Source organism: Choloepus didactylus, chromosome 14 (assembly GCF_015220235.1).
Source record: "Choloepus didactylus isolate mChoDid1 chromosome 14, mChoDid1.pri, whole genome shotgun sequence".
NCBI lineage: Eukaryota > Metazoa > Chordata > Mammalia > Pilosa > Megalonychidae > Choloepus > Choloepus didactylus.
In genome coordinates this window covers 76,397,156-76,418,362 of record NC_051320.1, presented here as the reverse complement: position 1 = coordinate 76,418,362, position 21,207 = coordinate 76,397,156, and the positions used below count along the sequence as shown (strand labels likewise).

The 21,207-nt window shown below is 37.4% G+C and overlaps 1 protein-coding gene across 3 annotated transcripts in view; it reads right to left on the bottom strand.

The window, feature by feature from the left end:
* COL14A1 (collagen type XIV alpha 1 chain) overlaps positions 1 to 21,207 on the bottom strand; it is a 206,602-nt gene that overhangs the window by 34,413 nt on the left and 150,982 nt on the right. For all 3 annotated transcript variants that reach the window (XM_037803228.1, XM_037803230.1, XM_037803229.1), the window contains exons 36-40: positions 20,366 to 20,452; positions 13,997 to 14,050; positions 10,636 to 10,731; positions 9,402 to 9,455; positions 8,979 to 9,032 (exon numbers count right to left, since the gene is read on the bottom strand). In XM_037803228.1, the coding sequence (XP_037659156.1) occupies positions 8,979 to 9,032; positions 9,402 to 9,455; positions 10,636 to 10,731; positions 13,997 to 14,050; positions 20,366 to 20,452 (345 nt within the window). The remainder of the gene's footprint in view (positions 1 to 8,978; positions 9,033 to 9,401; positions 9,456 to 10,635; positions 10,732 to 13,996; positions 14,051 to 20,365; positions 20,453 to 21,207) is intronic.

Genomic DNA, 21,207 nt, shown 5'->3' with positions numbered 1-21,207 from the left:
TTCCTAGATTGTAAGCTCTTATAGAAGTCACATCTATTCCTGAGTCGTAATGGCTATTTCTAAATTCTAAGATGCTGAGCTGTTTGTGTATAACCTGGTTGGTCTCTGGAATTTTGGGTATCTGTGTGACACCTGAGACTCAGAGCCAGAGTTTGGCAGCTATGAATGTCAGCGTTACCCCATACAACAACTATTAAAGAAGCCGAAAAACAGATCAGATTTCAATTAGAGATACAAACAAAAGGGACTTGGTTAGCACTAAGATAAATCAGACTAAAGGGTAAAGGCTGATACTGACTGTGTTTTAAAACATAAACTTCTGTGTGAGACCAAAGGAAGAGATGTTATTGGTGCAAAATCTATATTTTCTATAGCACACTGTATAATTTATCTTGTATGGTCAGTTTATTCAAACACCAAAATTAATTACATGGAACTTTGAATAGGGGGTGAGATCTGGTTGGTTTGTACAGGTTAGTGTGAAGCCCCAATACAGCCTAGAGTAATTTGGGCAGAGAATAAAAAAGTATTTGTAAAGCTCCCTTGAGGGACTGGGGCAAAGTATGGAAATACTAAACTTCCCCACGTGGGGAGTCCCTGATATTCTCACAAGCATTGGGGGCTACCAGTTTAGACAGCCAAACCCTTGATCTTGGGGTTTGCCCTTATGAAACTTGCTACTGCAGAGAGGTTAAGCCTATTTATAATTGTGCCTAAAAGTCACCCCCAGAGAACCTCTTATTGCTCAGATGTGGCCTCTCTCTGTCAGCCAACTCCGCAGGTAAACTCACTGCCCTCCCCGCTACATGGAACATGACTCCCAGGGGTATAAATCTCCCTGGCAACATGGGACATGACTCCTGGGACTGAGAAAGCCTTCTGGACCAAAAGGGGGAAGAGAAATGAAACAAAATAAAGTTTCAGTGGCTGAGAGATTTCAAATGGAATAGAGAGGTCATTCTGGAGGTTATTTTTATGTATTATATAGATATCCCTTTTTAGTTTTTGATGTATTAGAATAGCTAGAAAGGAATACTTGAAACTCGTGAATCGTAATCCAGTAGCCTTGATTCTTGGAGACAATTGTGTAACTATATAGCTTACATGGTGTGACAATGTGATTGTGAAAACCTCACACTCCCTTTATCCAGTGTATGCACAGATGAGTAGAAAAAAGGGGGCAAAAGGTAAATTAATAATAGGTGGGGATGGAGGTATGGGATGTTTTGGGTTTTCTTTTTTACTTTTATTTTTATTTTGATTCTTTTTTGGGGGGTAATGAAAATGTTCAAAAAGTATGGTGATGAATGCACAACTATATAATGATACTGTGAACAACTGATTGCACACTTTGGATGACTGTATGGTATGTGACTATATCTCAATAAAATTGCATTAAAAAAAAAAAAGACGACAACCTGTCAGTGCCTCCATCTCTGATGGCATTGCTGGTATAACCTTGTGAACATTTTGACTACACCTGATTTAAGGACACCACATGTATATGGTCTGGAAGGGGAGACCATTAAACGTTGTTCTTGCATATGTGCTTAATTTGGCAGAGGGGCTAGTGCTTTAGTATGCTCACTCAAAAGAAGAGACTGGATAAGTGGATGTTTGTTTACTTTATGTTCTCCTGCCTAAAGAGCATCCTTGGAAGCCTTAGGCATAGTTTCCTAGAAGCAGACCAGGATTCTTGTGAAATTGATTTACTGAGGGAATATTCTAGGGAAATACCTGTCAGGTAGTGAAGAAAGAGGATAAGGCAGGGACTAACGGAAGAATTGGGGTTAGCTGGAGTTTGGTCTTAGCCTGGTTCCATGGAGAACTCTGGAGTATGAATTACATCTCAGAGATGACTGATCATAAAATTTTAGACACCTTAATGCAGTCATTAACCAAAGTCCAAGGCGACATTTCCAAGGGCAATTCTCTGGAGAAGGTGGCAGTTGGGAATTGTTAGCAGTCAACATCCACAGCAGCTGGGGGATGGCTGTATTTGCCAGGTAAAGGGCATTTGTGCTGCCCACCAGCAGCACCCTCCATGGTGCATTTTACTCTGGCACTTTATTTTATGTACGGTCATGAGCAATCAAGCACTTTTAGATATAACAGCTTAAAAAAAACAAAAAGGTTTCCTTAAGGCCACTGTGAGTTAACTTTTTCCATCATTGCAAATTAAAATTTAATTGTTATAAATTGTTATAACTAAATTAACACTTTAGAAACACAATCAAAGAATTTTTCCAAAATTTCTTCTTAACCCAAGAAAATAAAAGGTGTTCACATTTTTTCATCTAGGACAATTGTTTTATTTTTGAAATTTGTGAATCGTGTCAGTTCACCTTTGGATTTGTCATTTCATTCAAAAGTATTTGTAGGGCTACTAATGTGCTATGCCCAATGAAGAACAAAAAGAGGGACGTTTTATAACGGCGTAGCTTCAGGCATTTTCCTCTTTGAGATTCCCACCTCAATGCATATGTATTTACATTTAATGTGGGTATTTTACAGCCTACATTAAAAAAATAGTTTTTGCTATAAAAAACTTGAAAGGATTTTTATAATTTGTTTTTGAAGATATTTGGCTATGAGCAAGTAATTAAGTTATGGTTAACTTTGATTTATAAGCAAAAGAAAATCTAACCCAAAATCTGCTTTCAAAATCCCTAAAATCTGAATAGATATTGAATTTAACTACTGCTGAAATTGGGAAAATATGTTGTTTTATAGACATTTAAGTACACATTTATTAATTTCTGTTTTCTTTTTCATACTTTAGAGCAAACAGAGTATTTTTTTTCAGGTCTTAATCATTTTTTGTAGGATCTTGAAAAGTTTGTAGTTTCTAGTGCCTGTGGTATCTAATGGAAGAAACCAACCTGCCCACAAATAGTGCTGTAACTGAAGTTAAAGCCAGAAGGTAGAATATTTATGTTTATGTAGCTTTCATAAATGGCTTCTACTGCTGTGTACTCAGTTATAATTTTCATCATCTTTGCCTTCTTTGAAGCCTACAATAGGGTGCCATGGATCCTAACCATAAGATTCTAGAACATGGCCAACTGTTAACGTCTTTGACTAATGTTACACCCTCGGGTCTAGTGGGATCTGTAAGCGGCTGGCATCTGATGAGTTTGTTGAAACAGGACAAACTCAAACAGTGAGGGCTAAATAAATGATTGAAGAATCCCCTGATGCACAATTTAAAACCCTGTGGCATGACTCTGGACTGCAGTGAGCAACAGCCTAGTGTGGCAATCGGCCATAAGAAATAAGGCTGCCACTTGGAGCAAAGGATTAAGACCAACCACCAGATTAAGAGGCAAAGCAGCAAAAAGCCACAGACTCTGCAAAAACTGGCTCAGGCCAGAGATCCAAGATCAATCCATATGTGCAATACCATCTGGTCAAGACTCTTGGGTTTTGCTGGGGAGTTTTCAATGATATACACACTCCCACATAAAAATGTATGTATGTGTGTGTGTGCCCATGTTTGTGTACACATGCACACACCTATGTTGGTGCATATATATAAACATATATGCATACACTTTAATATGTATAGATTTATATGGACGTATGCATACATGTATAACATGTTATATTTAATGTCTCTCTACATAAATACATGTGTGTAACCTGCAGTGATGACTGCAGTGGGTCAAAACAACAAAACATCAGCAATAGTCTATCTAAAAAATTACTTTTACGTGAACTAGCCTTAACACAATACACTATCCAGTAATTATAAAACCTGGCTGATTATCAGAATCATTAAGGTTTTTAAGACTATACATTTGTGCATCATGTCTAAGACCTTTTGTATCTCTAAGGTTGAGTTCAGGGATCTGCATATTAAAAAAAAAAACACATAATATAGAGCAACAACCTGATCACTTAAGTTATGGAACTTAACTGGCTTATGAACAGAAAGATGTCTGGCCTGGCCCTGAAGGACAGAATTCCTGTGCCCCAATAGGAGTATCTTTAAGGCCAGTAATACAACAAAGCTAAATTCCCTAGTAACTGTTTTCTCCTCAGATATATCCAGGTGTGCTACTATCCAAGCAGAGGTGTAAAGTGATCAAGCAATCATATTCTTATGGATGATGTATCAGTATCTATTTCACCAAGAAAGTAACCCATGCTATGTTCCTACTGCCCAAAACGTGGGGTGAAACATCGTTAGTAATGGCATCCTATTTATTAAACATCTTCTCCAGTGGAAGACTTTCTCACATTACCAAAATCCCAGTGACCTTTATGAACATAATTTTGTGGAAAGAGGGCAGTGTCAGAGCCAGAGACTGATGGATTAAAATCCTGACTACGTCATAGCTTGGTGGTGTTCAAGTTACTTAAACTTTCTGAGCTCAGATTTTCTGTCTATAAAATGGTGATAACAGTGCCCAGCATTTGTGGATTTTCTGAGGATTAGAGAACATAACACGTATAAAGTACTTCCATACATTTTTATTAAGATAATCTGGCAAGTCCCAATTGCATGCATTATCATCTCCATGGCTGTGACAACATTTTCCTGGAATGTTATAAAACCTATCTAGACCCCCAAAGAAGAAAATCCCATCATTCTCTCCATTAACTTTGTGATGGTATTTTATATTTCTCATTCTGAAGGATGAAGCTCTCAAGGGTACCCCTTGTATCATGGAACTCAGTTTTAGTAAAACATAATTTAAATGAATCTCTTATCACTGCTTATCATTTATGATAAGAATTAAATCCAGATAGTTGATTCAAGTTATAATTTCTAAAGTATATTTTAACTGCAATTCACTTTTGACGAAATAGAGATTCATCACAAATATGGCCTTTGTACATGTCACACCCATGCAATAAGGAAGCATGCTTCGAGTGTCCTTTCTAGACAAAATCCATGAATATTAATCTTTTAAAAAAGGACACACTTTTTCTTGAGGCTTTTTTTGTGTTTCTTTAAAATCTTCTAAGGGATCTTAATATGTCAAGAATGGGCAATATAAAATATTATATAGCCCTTGACTTATTAGGTTTACATTGAAAATAGTGAATAATAAAAATATTAGCTAAAACGGAATTTCATAGAGAAATGCTTTATATGCAATAATCCCCTCAACAACTCTATGGAGTCAAATGTTATTTTTTCCACTTTATGGATGAAGAAAGGGAGGCTTTTCAGTTCTTCCCTTCACTTCTTATATTCATCACTCATTCTTGTCTGTTCTTTCTAGTTTCTCTGAAGGATATCCAGGATGAGACCTGAGAAACCCAGCATGTATCAGAGGAGCTCAAAGATCACAGGACAGAATCTGGGATCACATACACCCAAGGAAAGAGGAGAAAGGAAGGAATGGGGAGGTGAAAATAAAGACAAGAGAAGAAAGATGAGACCAGAATGTTTGTGGTTGGGATGGCTCCAAGTGAAAGCTGGATGCCTACATGCATTTAGCTGTCAACTGAAAGCTGGATGCCTACATGCATTTAGCTGTCAAATCTGAACTTGCACTGTTGCTTTTTAAAGCGTGGTCCTGCACTGTGCTCTGCTGGCTTCCCAGCAAGAGGCTGAAACTTGTTCTTTGAAGAAGTCCAGCTTGACCTGGACTTGCTTATGGCCTCAGGCCCAGAGTTGAATACTAACTCAGTCTAAGAGTCAAACATTCCCCTTGGGAAAGACAGAATAAGCTAGAAACATTAGAAAACATGTTCTCTATTTAAAGAGGAGATGTTTAATTTTCTTCTTCTTAGTATTTGATAACTTCTTCCTCTTTCCTGGCTAAGTTAGGGGGTAACATTGGCACCAGTTCCAGGAAAGAGGTGTTAGCTTTCTTCTAGGCCAACAGTCAAGGTGCTGGTGCTGGTTTGGGGCTGTGAGTTCTTGGCCATCAGTAAGAGAAAAGAAAGAGAGAGAGCACTGAGCAATAGCCCGTCCTCCTCCAGCACACCTCACCCACCTCCTCACTGAGACTTTCTCCAGGGAGCTAGAAGCACTGATTGGATGTCATCATAAATAGTCATTCCAGCTCTCTCCTTCCTTGTCTAGAGTAGGTTTTACTCACTCCGGATCAGGGAAAATGAAGGCACAGTAACATTAAGCAATGTAAGTGCTCAAAGTGAAGAGGAAAAAAAGAACTCTGACTCCCTGATTCCCTGGACAGCCAGGCCAAACTGGGCAGTTTTCTAGAAGTGGCTTGAGAGTCATTTCAGCAGCAAGTCTCATCATCCAGTGCATTTGTTCTCAGTCTGTTCCATGCCACTGTTGTTGCTGTTGTCATAATTATTATTTGGTAATTGTGTGATGCTTGCCTTTGGTATTCTTTCAGCAAACCCCACTCCCTAACCAGAAAAACCTGGCCCTCCGATGCAGCAGGTCTTCTGGAGTGCTCCATGTACGAGATCTGTCCCTACCACCGTTCAAGTTGATCCTCAGCTTCCTTTCTTCAAAACCCTGCCGAGTAACTAAGTGTTTCAGACCTTCACTCTCTTTAAGCCCTGAGATCACTTTGACCAAACAGAACAGGGCCTCCTAAAGAGAACTCCTCTGATTTCTTTCCTCTTCATACTGATAATTCTGTCTTTACCCACCCTTTCTCTTCTGTCTCTGAAGAAGATCCATTTGTTTTCCTGGCCCAGGGAAACAGCTGTGCTTTTGACCCCCTCTCATTCTTCCATGTACTCCAGGTATATGGTTTACAAATTATAGCTTTTACTATTGAAAGTCTCTCCTCCTCTTCTGCTTCCTTCCCTTCTAGAGACAGTCATGGACAACACTCCCCAGGCACACAGTGGGTGCTTAGTTGAGATGGGGTTGATTGGGAAAAGATATGTCCTTCCCTCAAGCAGGGCCACCATGTTACTCATTCCAGGGGCCGCTGTTAATGCGTTATTCTGTGTGAATGATGTCCCCTAGATCTGTACACCACAATGGTATTGCCCTCAAATATCTTTTCTAAAACAACTGTCACAGGAATCACACAATCTTTTAAATATGGCCCTATAAAGAATGAGTATCCCCTGAAAATCAATTTAAATAAACAAGTCCATCCCCATCCAAGAAGTTTTCAAAGTAGGAATCAGACACACCCCGAATGTTTTATTCCAAGTTGGCTTCTACTGAGGGAGAAAGAAAAATAAAATCTAAGTACAGATATCTTATCATTTTATTACAGCTCTATAACTTTTAATCCTATAGGGGGAAAAATACATGTTTGGAGGGATAGTAAAATATTTATAAAAAGTCTGGGTGGGATATTGGATTTGAAAGAAAGAATTCCAAAAATCAAATGATCCAAACCCCAATCCAACATGCTTGATTTGGCATTTCTTTGCTAAGACTGAACTGTATTCATAGATAAATCAAATAAACTCACTGAACTGAATCTTTAGAATTGCCATTTTCAGGACTCACAGAGGAATCTAGGTGTTTAACCACACAGGATCCTAGCCTAAGGCCTTTGCCAAAACATATAAATACTTCTAGACACTCCTTCCACATGAACAAGAAACCTACATTACTCTAACTTTTACGGAATATCCTCTTTAGAAACATTCACCTGGACATGTTTTACAAACTGATTAATTCTGTTTGATGAACAGAGATTTGCTTAAAGTGAGATTTTAAGCAAATGAAAGTTCAGTTTAAAAAAAAAAAAAAAAACAACAACAGTGGAAGGGACTTAAGGTCCCACACCTAAACTACTACACCAAAAAAAAAATTCCTTATTCTTGAGCTGTATAGCTACCCTGAACTAAAGGCAGGCCTTGTTTGAGTAGAGATGTAAGTCTTCCAGCCAGTCGTTTGTGGATAAGTTGTACCAAAAATAGCAATGAATGCCAAATGTTTTGTTCTTCAATGGCTAGGGTCTAAGTGACTGCTACAGCAGATAATTCAATTTTGAGAGTAACAGTGGAGCTGCCCATATATCTAAATCAGTGACAACATAAAGAATAGCCTCTCTCCCTTGCTGAAAATTTAATGGCTTTGCATTGCTTTCTAGTTGACGTTTAAAATCCTTACCCTGAAAAGTTAAATGATTCTTAAGTGGGTTTGTGTTTATATTTCCAGCGTCAGCTCTCAACAATCTCCCCACGGCCTGTCATCCACACCCACACAGCGCACAGCACTCTAATCTCCAGCCATACTGAAGTATATGCAGAAATGGAAATGAGCCATGCTTTCCTCACTCCTTTGTTTATGCCATTAGCTCTGCCTGGGAGAGCTTTCCGTTCCTCTTTGCCTGGCCAATTTCTATCTTTCAATGGGGACTCAGCCTGGATGGTACGGCCTGGGAAGTCTTCCCTGACCTGCCATGTCTGACTTGACTAACCATTCTTTGTGCTTCTGTAGGTCTCTGGATATGCCCCCACGATAGCACGTTACGGTTTCTTTTTTATATTTCCACCCAATAAACTATAAACTCTTTGAGGAAAAGATCTCAATGCCTGGCTCAGTAAACACTTGTCGGCTAAACAAAAACCAGATGTGAATCTATCCCTCTCTAACAGTCTTTATACTTTATTTTACTGCTTTTCACATGGACAGATTAAAAGAGTAGATAATTGACATACATTGAATAGAGAATTCCATGTAAACTATACTACAGATAGTCATGATACTTAAATTTCAATTTCTATGATTCTTGATTTCCTATAGGTCTGTGCCCTGAGGATTTGGGAGAACTGAAAATCTATTAAATCCATGCATACAAAAGCAACACAAACTGTATTCAGATTGTAGGAACATTCAGAAAGGGGTGGTGCTAATTTGGGAAGGTTTGCTGACAGCTTCCAGTTTTGATGAAAGTAATAGACATAGAAGATACACGTGAAGTGAAATATGGGCAGGATAGGTAAAAATGTAGGCAGGCAGGAGAAAAAAATTAAAAATAATTTGACTTCCTTACACAGAAACCTGCCCACAGCAAAGGTGAGAAGATGACTCACTTAGTGAGCAGTCTACTTTGTTAACAAGTTCTTACCCTCTGGCCAGGTGAGCCATCGCGTCCTGGTGAACCAATGCCTCCCGGGATACCCTAGGTAGAACAAAGACCAAAAAACCAGATTCACAGAAATGAATCACCTCTCTCTCACCCAGCTTCCCCAAATGAACAAGCCCTCCAAACAAACCCAGTGGCATGAAGGTGAGGCTGTGGTGACTTAAAATTCAGAGGCTTAAAGTTATTCATGGGAAGGGAATGCCCTCCCCACAACCAGGAATCCTCATGGGGAATATTAGTGAGACTCTCAGAAGGGTTAAGGTAAATGAATGCAGATGAACACTCTACAATGGAAACCACTGTTGCCAAGATGACAGCACACTTTAGACCACAGCCTCCCACCCACCCACCCCCTTGGCAAAGCTCTGGAGCTGAAAACAATGGACTGAAATATAAAAGTAATACCTGGGGGCCAGGAAGGCCAGTATCTCCTTTCTCTCCTTTTCCACCTGTTGCTCCCTGAAGAGCCAAAGTGCATGGGGTTAAGTTCACAAAGGTAAATCCTATTTTTTTTTTTTTTTATCCTCCACTGTTCAATATTAAATTGCTTTTATGGTAACATCCAAATACAGTGAATTTCATGTCTCATATTACATGCCATTTGTGTAAGCATTCCTAAGGAGCTGATTGTTTATACCCAGAATAATTCAAACACAGAATAAAGAGTCCAATATGGCTAAGCCTGTACTGTAAATAAGTAGAGGTGAGATTTGAACATTTCAATATTATGTATAGCTTAAATTTTAAAATCATGTATCAATACAGATCCCCCCTCCCCCTTTGGCTATAAATATATGAGAATGGAAAAACAAATACTGAACTTGGCAGGGATTAAAACCTCAAAAATGTTCATTATTAGCAGTAGTAATTATACAAATTGGCTTGTTAATGTTTTCCATAATACGGAAAAAAACTATAGAGGAAAACTTCTCAGCTAGGGGATCACAATCATATGCAAAGAAAAATTGCTAAAAAGTGTGCTTAACAGGATCTGCTTGTTTCAAATATTAACTGCAAAGATTGTAATTATTTTCCCTTTGAATCTAGAGTTCTATAGCAAGATTAACGAAAACCAGTGAGTGGAATTAGATTGCTTTTCAATGAGACAAACAGCTTTTATAGAGAATTACAGCTGTATAAAGTATACCATGTAAACTCTAAAACTCTCACCAATGGACTGCATTTTGATGCTAATTGAGATAGGAATTATGGATAAATGGCTTTCACGAATCTACATCACAGTTACTACAAATAAATAATGAGTAACTTGAATTTGTATAGCATTTTTTACTTTCTAGGTTTTGTCACATCCATGAAGGACTTAGTCAACAATTGAATGAGTTATACAGGTGAAGTCCTGTTTTCCTTCTACAGACAAAATGCTTGTGGGGGTACCTACTGCCCATGCATGTGAAAAGACCCCCACCATGGAACAAAAAATTGGCTAAGGACACAGCTAATGAAATGGGCTGTCAATCACTGCATAAGTATTATGAAATTTATTTTCAATTAATAATGTTTAGGGGTAGGAAGGGACTGGGGCTCCTTATTAAGGCACAAAAGATAGAAATCCATTCTTTGCAACCTCATGGAGAAATGGGGACACTAAAGCCCATCTGACTGTATGCGTGTAACTCACAGGCATTCCTTGAATGGACAAACCACTTGGTCCTTGGGGTCCAGGGGGACCCTGAGGTCCTGCAGGGCCTATTTCACCCCGAGGGCCCTCTGGTCCCTGGAAGACAAGAGAGAAAGAAGTCACTCCAGAAGTAAGTTAGTCCCTTTGATTCCCAGAAGATTTTTCTGCCTTGCACACATAAAATTTATTTCCTTAAATAACATTTCCTAAGACATGAAACACTCATAGGATAACAAGCCACCAAGCCTCAAATAATTCACCTCCCAGGCAAAATGTCATCAGTAAACCATAAGAGTAAACACATAAGATTTGCAGCAACTATTTTTTTTTTAGCTTCCCTAAATAAGACTGCATTGCCAATTATGTGAGTAACTGGACCCCCCACATTCCATAATAAATTCAAAAGGTGTAACTGCTGCAAGGCCACCCTCCTGGCTTGTGAAGGTTCACACCATCCTGTTGAACAACACTCTCCATTTTCACTGCTGTCCAGGAACCTACCTCAAGTGCTCTCCCCTCCATCTGTTGAGGCCTTTGCTTCTAGCCCCTTTTAGCATCCTTACCTTGATCCTGCCGTCCTCCTATGCCTCTTCAGGGTCCACTGAATGACGTGTCCTAGACTCAAGGTTTGATTTCCTCTCTTCACAGGATCGGACAACCACTTCACACCAGAAACCCTATTTCTATAGCCAAAGTGTGGACCTTGTTGCGGTTTTGCTAGAACTAAACTACCTCTGTGATCTTAGACCCAGGAAACCTACTTGCCCTCAACCTCTTCTTCTTCCCCTTCTCTCAGTCTGTGACTCTAACTAAGGCTATTTTTTTTTAAATTATATGAAGACCCCAGCAGTGGATATCATTATTTCAGGGCAAGGAATATAGAAGAAAAAGCAGAATGGAGTCAAGTGTGGGTAAATAATGAGTTCATCCTGGGACCTATTAAGTTCAGGCATGGGGAGGAATAGCCATGTAGAATGCCCAGTAGTCTGGGGGGCAGGAGTGGTCTGAGCTGGGATGGATTTTGGAGTATTCGAGACCATGCTTGTGGGTGAGATCATTAGGAGAATGTACAGATGGATGAAAGAATAAATGGATAGAGATGATACGAAAATCAAGTAGAAGAGGGAGGAAGCGGGGCATGAAAAGGATCTGAAATGGAAAAACCTAAAATTAGGAGGAGAATGAAGAGGGAGTGGTGTAAAAAAGGGCAAAAGAGGAGAATATGTCAAACAAATGAGTGTTTAATCATGTCAAATGCCATAGTGATGGCAAGTACAATAAGAATTAAATTACGTGTCATGGATTTGTAACAAGGAAGTATTTGGCGTACATTTTTACTGGACTTTTAGGGGAATAGAAAAATGTAGGTTGAGAATTATTTGGGAGATGGCGATGTCGAAGCATTGAATGAGAACTATTCTTACAGGAAACATGGTGTAAGATGAAAGGAGAGAAAGGCAGCTAGAATTAAAAAATAAGATGGAGAAGACAGGGAGGCAATATATAAATATTAATATTTCTATTACAGTAGTTTAATATTATATATAGTATCAAGGAATTGAGAATGGATTAGCAGTAAGTGCAGAAAGTAGGTGGTCCTATTTTACTCCATAAAGTATGAGACAAAAATGACTAGAAAGATGAGCAACAGGATTGCTTACAGCTTTTAAATTCTTATTATCTATTTCCTGCAATTCAAATAGACTGGCACAAAATAAAAGATAATACATACTATTTTTTCTCTATCAGTTGCAACCCAAGGTTTTCCTTCTGGAAGGTATATTTTATTTATTCCTAGACTGTTCAAATTGGTGGCCCAGTGAGCATCATTTGTTCAACAAGACTTTTCCTGAAACCATGACATGCTTGTACCTGTGATTCTTCAAAATCATCAGATGGAAATAACCACATCAGTAGCAGTCCTTTGGAAATGGAAAACCGGAGGGAAGGGGTGAAGCCTTAACTCCTAACATGTCTGCACGGTTCGAATCATTATCCAGTGAGAATGTTAGAAAGATAAATGGGATGCTGCCAATGGGGGTGTTGGGAGTGGGAACCAGAATCCACAGGAGCTCTTGGGCACTGCCCTTGGGTGAGACAAAGGAAGACTCAGTGCATCACTCCTGACAAGAGGCCTCCAGATTACCACTCTTTCTTGTAGCACAATAAGAAATGGAGCCAAGTGAGATACACCAAGTCTGTGCCCGAGAAAATATGTCACAATCTCAAAACACAGAACAAAATACAACAAACAAAATAGGTGACATCTGAGTTTTGAGTTGACTAGTTCTTGGTTAATTATCTTCAACCTCCTTTCATTTACTCCTTTCTTTTCACATTCTGTCCTACCTTGCTTCTTCTGTTTCCAATATTATGGTAAAAAAAAAAGTCTTGCAATGTTCCTTGCTCCATGAATAAATACTATTGTAAACTTAATAAGTACCCATATTAAAGTGGTAAGTAAAGCAAGATGGATGGAGCTGAGATCACACAGGGCTACATGGTGAAGGAAGAGATGGGGAGCCAAGGGCCTTGAATGCCATGCCAAGGAGTATGATTTTAATTCTCAAGGCAATAGCATATGATTGCAGGTTTTTGAAGAGAATGGTGTGACCCAGCATAGACTTTAAGGAAATGAATTTGGGGGTAGATGTGAAGAATCAATTGGAAAGTCAAGCCTTCAGAACCAGAGGACTAGTTAGAAGATTTGCCGAAGGCTGAGTACAAGATGGTGAGGCCTGAACTTGTTTAGTAGCAGGGATCCTGCCAGCCCACAGGGTACCTTCGTGGAAAGTAGGAAAATGTGAGTCTTGACATGGCTTGGCACAGTGTTGTTGTTTGGCTAGTGCCTTTGTACAGTGCACAACCTGAACCCCCACGCTTGGTGGCCTTGGGCATTGGGAATGAAAACAGAACTGTGTGTTTGATTATACATAGTGGTAAAGGAGAAGGAGAAGTCCAAAACCTGAGAAATTACCCAGGAGGGACTGCCACTCAGTTGTGATTCAGTGTTCCCCTAAAGGCACATCTTTGTGGTAGAGAGAGGAAGAGGGGAGTGCCTGAGAGAGAGAGAGAGAGCACACTACTTTGGAGGCTAAACCTTCCTGAACACCAAAACTCTTATTTCTGACCCAGAAAACTTATTAAATATTCTTTTTTATTAAAAAGCACATCTTCAAGGAAAAAGAATGCAGCTTAGGCAAAACTTTCATAAAATATAAAATTATAAGAAGCTTTAGATTGAGAAGGGAAATAGTACTTAATTTCAAAATGATGGCTAATTAGAGAGAGAGATAGAGATAGATAGACAGATAGATAGATAGACAGATAGAGATCGAGGTTGAGAGGAACAGAGCATTACCTTTGGACCCTGTTCTCCCTGTTGGCCTTTTGGTCCTCGGAGTCCTGGACCTCCCTGGCAAACAGATGTTAAGTATCAGCTCAAAGACAAGTGTTAAAACAGAATATTTCATCCATTTTCCTTAATAATATGGACTATATCATTCTTATTTTGTATAAAGGCCAACACATTGCGCAACAGTATTCATTCTTCATGATCCCGAGCTGGAAATTTGCCACCTAGACCTAGCTCTCCCTGCAGAAGATTTCCACAGTTTGAGAAAAATTGCCAGGCCAAACGCTTTCAAATCTTAAACATTAAAGGATATATTTGTTTAGTGATCACATAATACTACTGTTACTAATGGATGGGAATATTAAAATATACTGTTAATCTAAAATTATGTATCTTAAATCTTAACTTCAAAGTGACATTATTCAATTAAATTGTAAAAATTCATGAGACTAGTAACAATTTAATTTTATTTACACAGTACAGAAATTAACTAGATTAGTGTTTCTGAAACTTCAGTCATTTGCATTTCCCTTAAGATTTTTGCCATATTAATGCACCACCTAAACTATTGTTTAATAGCATTTTCCTTTATATATATGCATATAAATTATATGTATATATGTATGTGTGTGTATCATTTGTATATATGTATACATGTATATATGTGTGCACATATACTTTTTGCATATTTTAGTGATCCACTATTTTGCTTAAATAAATCTATTTTTAAAGCAAATACTATAACACTACAGTAAATGGAAAAGAGTATCACTTGTTAAAAATAGAAGGTAGCCTTAAAAATAAAGATGCTGAAATATTATTATGTTTAGCTAGATTTTGTTTCTTTTGGAAGCCGTGGGCCAAGGGTTTGCTCTTTATTAAAAAAGGGAGATGAATAGATGTTGGGAAGGCCATATGGGCACCAGATTGAGAATTCTCTTACACTTGATCAGAAAGACTGAAAGGCCATTGAAAACGGAATGAGTTTCTCCCTATGTGACTGCAATTTATTTCATGCTATGCCCATGACTACTGAAAATCATTTTGTGCACCATCAGCAAGACACTTTGCACAACTTGGGAAAATATTGGTTCAGGCAATCTTCAAGGTTTCTTCCACCTTTTTTTTAAAAAAAACATTTAAATTCACCCAGTACCCCCAATATCATTTGGTTGCTTATCTTCCAGACCTTTTAAAATTGCATATAGAAAATATTGCTTACAGTATTTTTGTGGTATTATTTTATGTGCATAGTTTACACATATGATGTCACTTTTTATATAGTTCTGAAATTAATTTAGTATGTTTTAGATGTTTTCCCATGCTATGACATATTTATTATTCTTAATTGTTGCCTAGTGATCCAAATCTTGAATATATAATAGTTTGTTTAACTATTTTATTATTATTAGACACTTTAGTTTTTTTCTCACAATTATTCTGGTGTTTAAACAATGCTACAATTAACATCCTTAGGCATCCCTTAAGTACAAGTGTTAAATACTTCTCAGAAGAAGACACCAAAAGGTAGGATTAGAAATGAAATCTGAAGGATTTAGAGATATATTTTCAACTTGCATTCTCAAGAAGCTATTCTGTTTTACAGTCTGCCAATAGTCTAAAATGATCCCCATTTCCCTGAACTTTAGTCAACACTTGATATTATCAAATTTTACATTATTATCAACCTGATTGGTAAAAAAAAGAAAGAAAACAAAAACACACAAAAAAACCTTACTCTTGTTTTAATTTTCATTTCCCTGTAAACTACTAAGACTGAGCATCTTTTTTCATAATTTTTGTCCTTTTGCATTTTATCCTCAATGTGACTACCAGTTTATATACTTTACCCAGTTTTCCATTAAGTTTCTTGTCTTCTGTTTGATACATAAGAATTCTTCATACATTTGAATACTGTATCTTTAACTGTTACAAATGTTGCAATTCTTTTCCTCCAGTATGGCAGACACGATTTGGTTGGCTACCTAAGAGCCTTTCCCGACCCTCTCCTTTTTTATTCCTCCTACTATAAAGGCTAAAAAAAAACCCCATATATTTGTTTTCCCAGCCTTCTTTGCAACCAGGAATGGGCATATTGCCAATTTTGGCCAATGTGATCAAGAAGCAATGAGCCTAAGAATGAAAATCTAAAAATGACAAGGAGAGCAAAGTGAGAAGCTGGAAGGAGCTTGGGTCCTTGATAAAGTTGTTGAGCATTTGTCTTGGGACCACCTACCTCTGAATATTTTGTTGAGCAAACGATGAAAGTCCTAATGCCCAAATAACTAATACTGCTCTGTTAGATTTTCCATCCTTTGCTACCTAGTGCATCCCAATTAATACAGTCTGTCACAACTTTTAAATTTTGTTCGTGCATCCTAAATGGGTGGTTTTCAACTGAAGATTTTATTCAAATGTGACTTATTGTCTCATAGGTAATCATGCCAGTGGCTCCGTGTCTAAAAACCATGGACCATTTTATAATTATAATTTATTTTCCAATTTATTCCTAACTCTCATCACATAACAAGTGTTCAATAAATTTTTGCAAACAAAAATGTCCATCATTTAAATAAGAAAGGATACATCTAGGCAAAGGGAATATATTTAATTTACCCTTGACTTTCTACAGCTCTTTTTATAGTTTTGTTAGCACATAATATTGCTGAATAAATTTTTGAATGAGAAAATCATAACCCACTTCAGGACAGGTTTTATTATATACTATTTCTTAAATGGTTTATCATACTTTAAATAATTGAAATTTCTTAATATTTTTCTCCTATGTTTCATCTTCTTTCCCACCAAAGCAAAGTTCTATCTTTCTCTTTCACTTTTCTGCTGCTTTTTCTCATTACAAAGTTTGATTCTTAGGTCATACATGAATATTTTACAAGTTGTTCCAGCAATATTGCAGATGAGAAAACTTGGAAGCCTTTCAGCTACAGACACATTAATGTCAGGTAAAAGAAAATAAACATTATTGTAATAAGAACTGAATCCTTAAGTATCAGGAATGAAGGAAAAAAAACCAGAGTAATAGACATGTACATGGAGCCTGCCCTTGGGGAGTATGGTGGGACATTTGCCGGAAAGCTTGCATTTTAGAGCCCACACAAGGCAAGAAAATGTGAACTTGGACCTATAATAGGTGGCAAAAGGCTTGAATTTGAAACATTCTTTAAAGCTGAGAAACTGGAAAGGTTGCTTCTCAATGAGCTAGGAAAAAATGGCCTACTAACAGGCCAACGACCAAGACATCTCCACTTTAGCTATGGGAGGAGGAGAAAATGTAACCCCTAAGAAATAATAACTACAAGTGATTCTCCTACAATCAGAGGCGCAGAAGCCACACTACCTGTGAAGATCAAAGCAAAATTCCAAAGTTAATCTTTTAAAGTGGTGTTTAGTTTGTTGTATTCCCAGGGTCTTAGCAGAAATAAGCACAGATAGTCTCTGAAGGAATATGGTTCAAACTCAACATCAAAATATTCTCAGAGGTATAGTTTCAATTGGTATGAACACAAATATACACCAAAAAAATCACAAAATACATATGGAAAGAAGGTACCATGAATAAAATCAGCTGAAATACAAATGGTAGATCAGAACCACATAAACTGTAAATATTGAAATTATCTGATTAAAAATATAAACCATATTATATATATACATATATAAAGGAAAAATGGTATTAAAGGTATCACAAAAGAAAAAGACACTATACAAATAAGTAGGAAGGTCAGAAAAGGAATCAAATATAACTGCTAGATACGTAAAATGTAATAATTGAAAACAGAAACACAATGGGTAGTTTAAATAGCATATTAAACATGACTAAACACTGAGTACACTGGAAGATAAATTTGAAGGAATTACACAGAACAAATTTCAGAGAGACAGGTAGAAAATAAGAGAGGTTAAGAGACTTGGAGGAAAAAATTAGAAGTTATAATATACACCTAATAAGAGTAGCAGAAAAATATAATAGAGATTTTAGGAGAGAGGCACTATTCAAAGAAATAATAATGGAGAATACTCTAGATTTCATGAGAAACATTGACACTCAAATTCATAAAGGCCCCCAAAATTCCAACAGGGTAAAACAACAACAAAAATCTGTACGAAGATGTATTGTAGTGAAACTTCAGAACACCAAAAACAAAGGGATCTTGAAAGCAACAGAGGAGAATTGGTACAAAGCAGAATATCCTCCCTGATCAAATACAATAAAATTAATAAGGCAATAAGAAAAAGATAAAAATCCCACATATTGAAAATAGGAATGAACATACTTCTAAATAAATCATGGGTAAGGGAAGGGATAAGGGAGAATATAAAGGCATGATAGATTACAGAAAATTATATTTGGGTAAATTAGAATTAAAATTTCTAGGCAATATAAATTTCCATAAACAACAAGCAAGCAAACCACAGTAAAGATATTTGCCAATCATGTCACTAATAAAAGATTAGTGTCTAGAATATGTAAAAATGCCTAAAAATAAATTAGAAAAAGACAGGCAGCACAATAGAAAAACTAACGAAGTTCATAAACTGTTATTTTTGTAGGAAAAAACCCAAATAGCCCAACCTCACTAGCAGTGAGGGAAAGACATATTAAAATAACAATGAGATTTGATCTTCATGACATTGAATATGCTACTTCCTTTTTCTCCAAGCCTGAAAGCAATCTTTCCAGTTTCTCAACTTTAAAGAATGTTTCAAATTCAAGCCTTTTGCCACCTATTAGAGGTCCAAGTTCACATTTTCTTGCCTTGTGTGAGCTCTAAAATGCAAGCTTTCCAGCAAGTCTCCCACCATACTCTCCAAGGGCAGGCTAAGTGCATATGTCTATTACTCTAGTTTTTTGTTTCTTCTTCATTCCTGATACTTAAGGATTCAACTCATGGTTGGAAATAAATCTTTGTTTTCAATACCAAGATTAAAGACCACATGTTACTTTTGATAGAAGTTTTTAGGCACAGAGTACTATACACATAGTATCTCATGTATCCCTCCAAATGCCAGTTAAAGAAATGGGTACTATTTTATAAGTGAGGAAACAGAGGTTCACAGTGATTTGATGACTTGTCTAGTCTTATGTTTTAAATGTAATGCTTTTACTATTACCCCACATGTATTTCTTTGGGATAAAGTTCCTTTTGTTAAAAAAGAAAGAAGAAAGAAAGGAAAGAAAGGAAAGAAAGAAAGAAAGAAAGAAAGGGAAAGAAAGAAGGAAAGAAGGAAAGAAAGAAGGAAGGAAGGAAGGAAGGAAGGAAGGAAAGAAAGAAAGAAAGAAAGAAAGAAAGAAAGAAAGAAAGAAAGAAAGAAAGAAAGAAAGAAAAGGATCTGCATTCTACACCAGTGTTTGAGAGGGTATTCTATATGTAAGAGATAAAGGAGGAATGACTGGGATATATTTCAGATACATTCAACAGCTACTCTTCTTTTCTGTTCAGTTGAAGAAATACGGTAGATAAATGAAAAACAATTGTTTGTGGGGCCAACCTGGAGTGAACGTTTATGCTGCAACCCAGCTCTCTGCATGGCTTACTTATTGCACTGCGGGAGGCTGCTGCTGGCAGGCACTTGTGAGGATTGGTTTTCTTTGATTGCTTGTGCATCCTCTCCCTGTTTTCTTTGTCTTGATTTATTTGCTGTTCCCCTAACCCCAGACCAGCCAAATCCATCATATTTACCTCAAAAAAACACTTATAATTCCAGTTTAGCATGTTAGAAATAATATAACATGAGCATTTAAAAGTATTACAAGAATTTTTTTTCATGGCAAATTCCAAGACCCAGATGGTTTTCCTCCCTCCCTCCCTCCCTTCCTCCCTCTCTTCCTTCCTTCATTCCTTTATTTTTTTTCCTTAGGAAAACTCTAGCCAGCAGTGGAGAACTTCATGCTCAGATGAGATACTTTTCCTCGTGAATTCAAAATTGTCCTTTCACCATGTTCATTTTGATACAGAATGGGCAAATCAAGAGTATGCAAATCTTACAGGCAAAAAAGTAGAGGGCCAATGTTGGAAACACTCAGACTCAAAATAAATAACAGTAGTTATTTTGAATATAGAGCAATGTGAGAGAATATACAGATTTTGAATAGAGAGCAACGAGAGAAAGCATGGCCTAGTGGTGAAGAGTAGCATCTGTAGGAGTCGGGAAGACCTGGGTTAAATGCCAGCTCCATCAAGCTGTGTTCTTTTAGGCAAGTAACCTAATGTCCTTGTGCCTCCGTTTGCTCAGAGGACTGAGTAACAGGCATAGCATTTAGCACAGTGGCCAGCATTTGGTAGACATGCAACAGCTGTTAGTATTATTAAGGAACATTTGATCTGTAGGAAGCCCGAACCAGGCAAGACTTACTGGTGGGCCTGCTGGTCCCAGAGCCCCTTTCATGGTTTCAGAACAGGAGCAGGAATGAGGAAGCTCTGGGCAGGTCTCCTCATCCCTCTGAGGAGAAAAAATAGCACAACGGTTAATAAGAAAATCTATACAAATGGATTTCCTATTCAAACAAAGCACTTTGATGTAAGACTTTTAAAAAAAAAATTTAAGTGAGAATTAAGCTGAGAAGGCAGAGAGTATTCTCTCCTGATTACAAAATTGTTTCTGCACCTAATGCATCACTGATATTCCCATAAAACCAGCTTGGGAATCCAGGTAAGAGCAAAATGTCAGGACTGGATGCAAAAAAATCCTGGTTACAATTCACTTGGAGTAATAGTATACTATGAACTGAAGGGCCTGAAAACTTTCTTTATGTTACAATAGTTTTCATTTTCAAAAGTTAAAAGAAAACTTGTTGGAAAGGCCAGTCAGAACAACTGCATCTATACTAAAACAGGACAAAACAAACACAGTACTTCAATATCGATTTCCTGTAACAATTTCAGTAAGTGCTCACATTCTGTGATTTAAAATAAGAAAGCATCACAGCATCAATAGACGGCTTTGGGAAAGGAGGTCACTTTTCTTCTCTCTTGGAGAATTTTATTGCCATGTGACATTGCAAGATAGTTTATTAATGTCAGACTGAATATATCTGAATGAGTTACTGGAATATAGAGGAAGTCAAAGCACCTGCTAAGACCTACTAAGCAATTGGGGAATATCTCATTCGGAGCAGCAGCCAAAAATAACTCAGTGTTGGGTTAGGAAGCTGTAGAACGTTATAAGGTTCATCAGCCCCCTTTGGATAGAGAAAA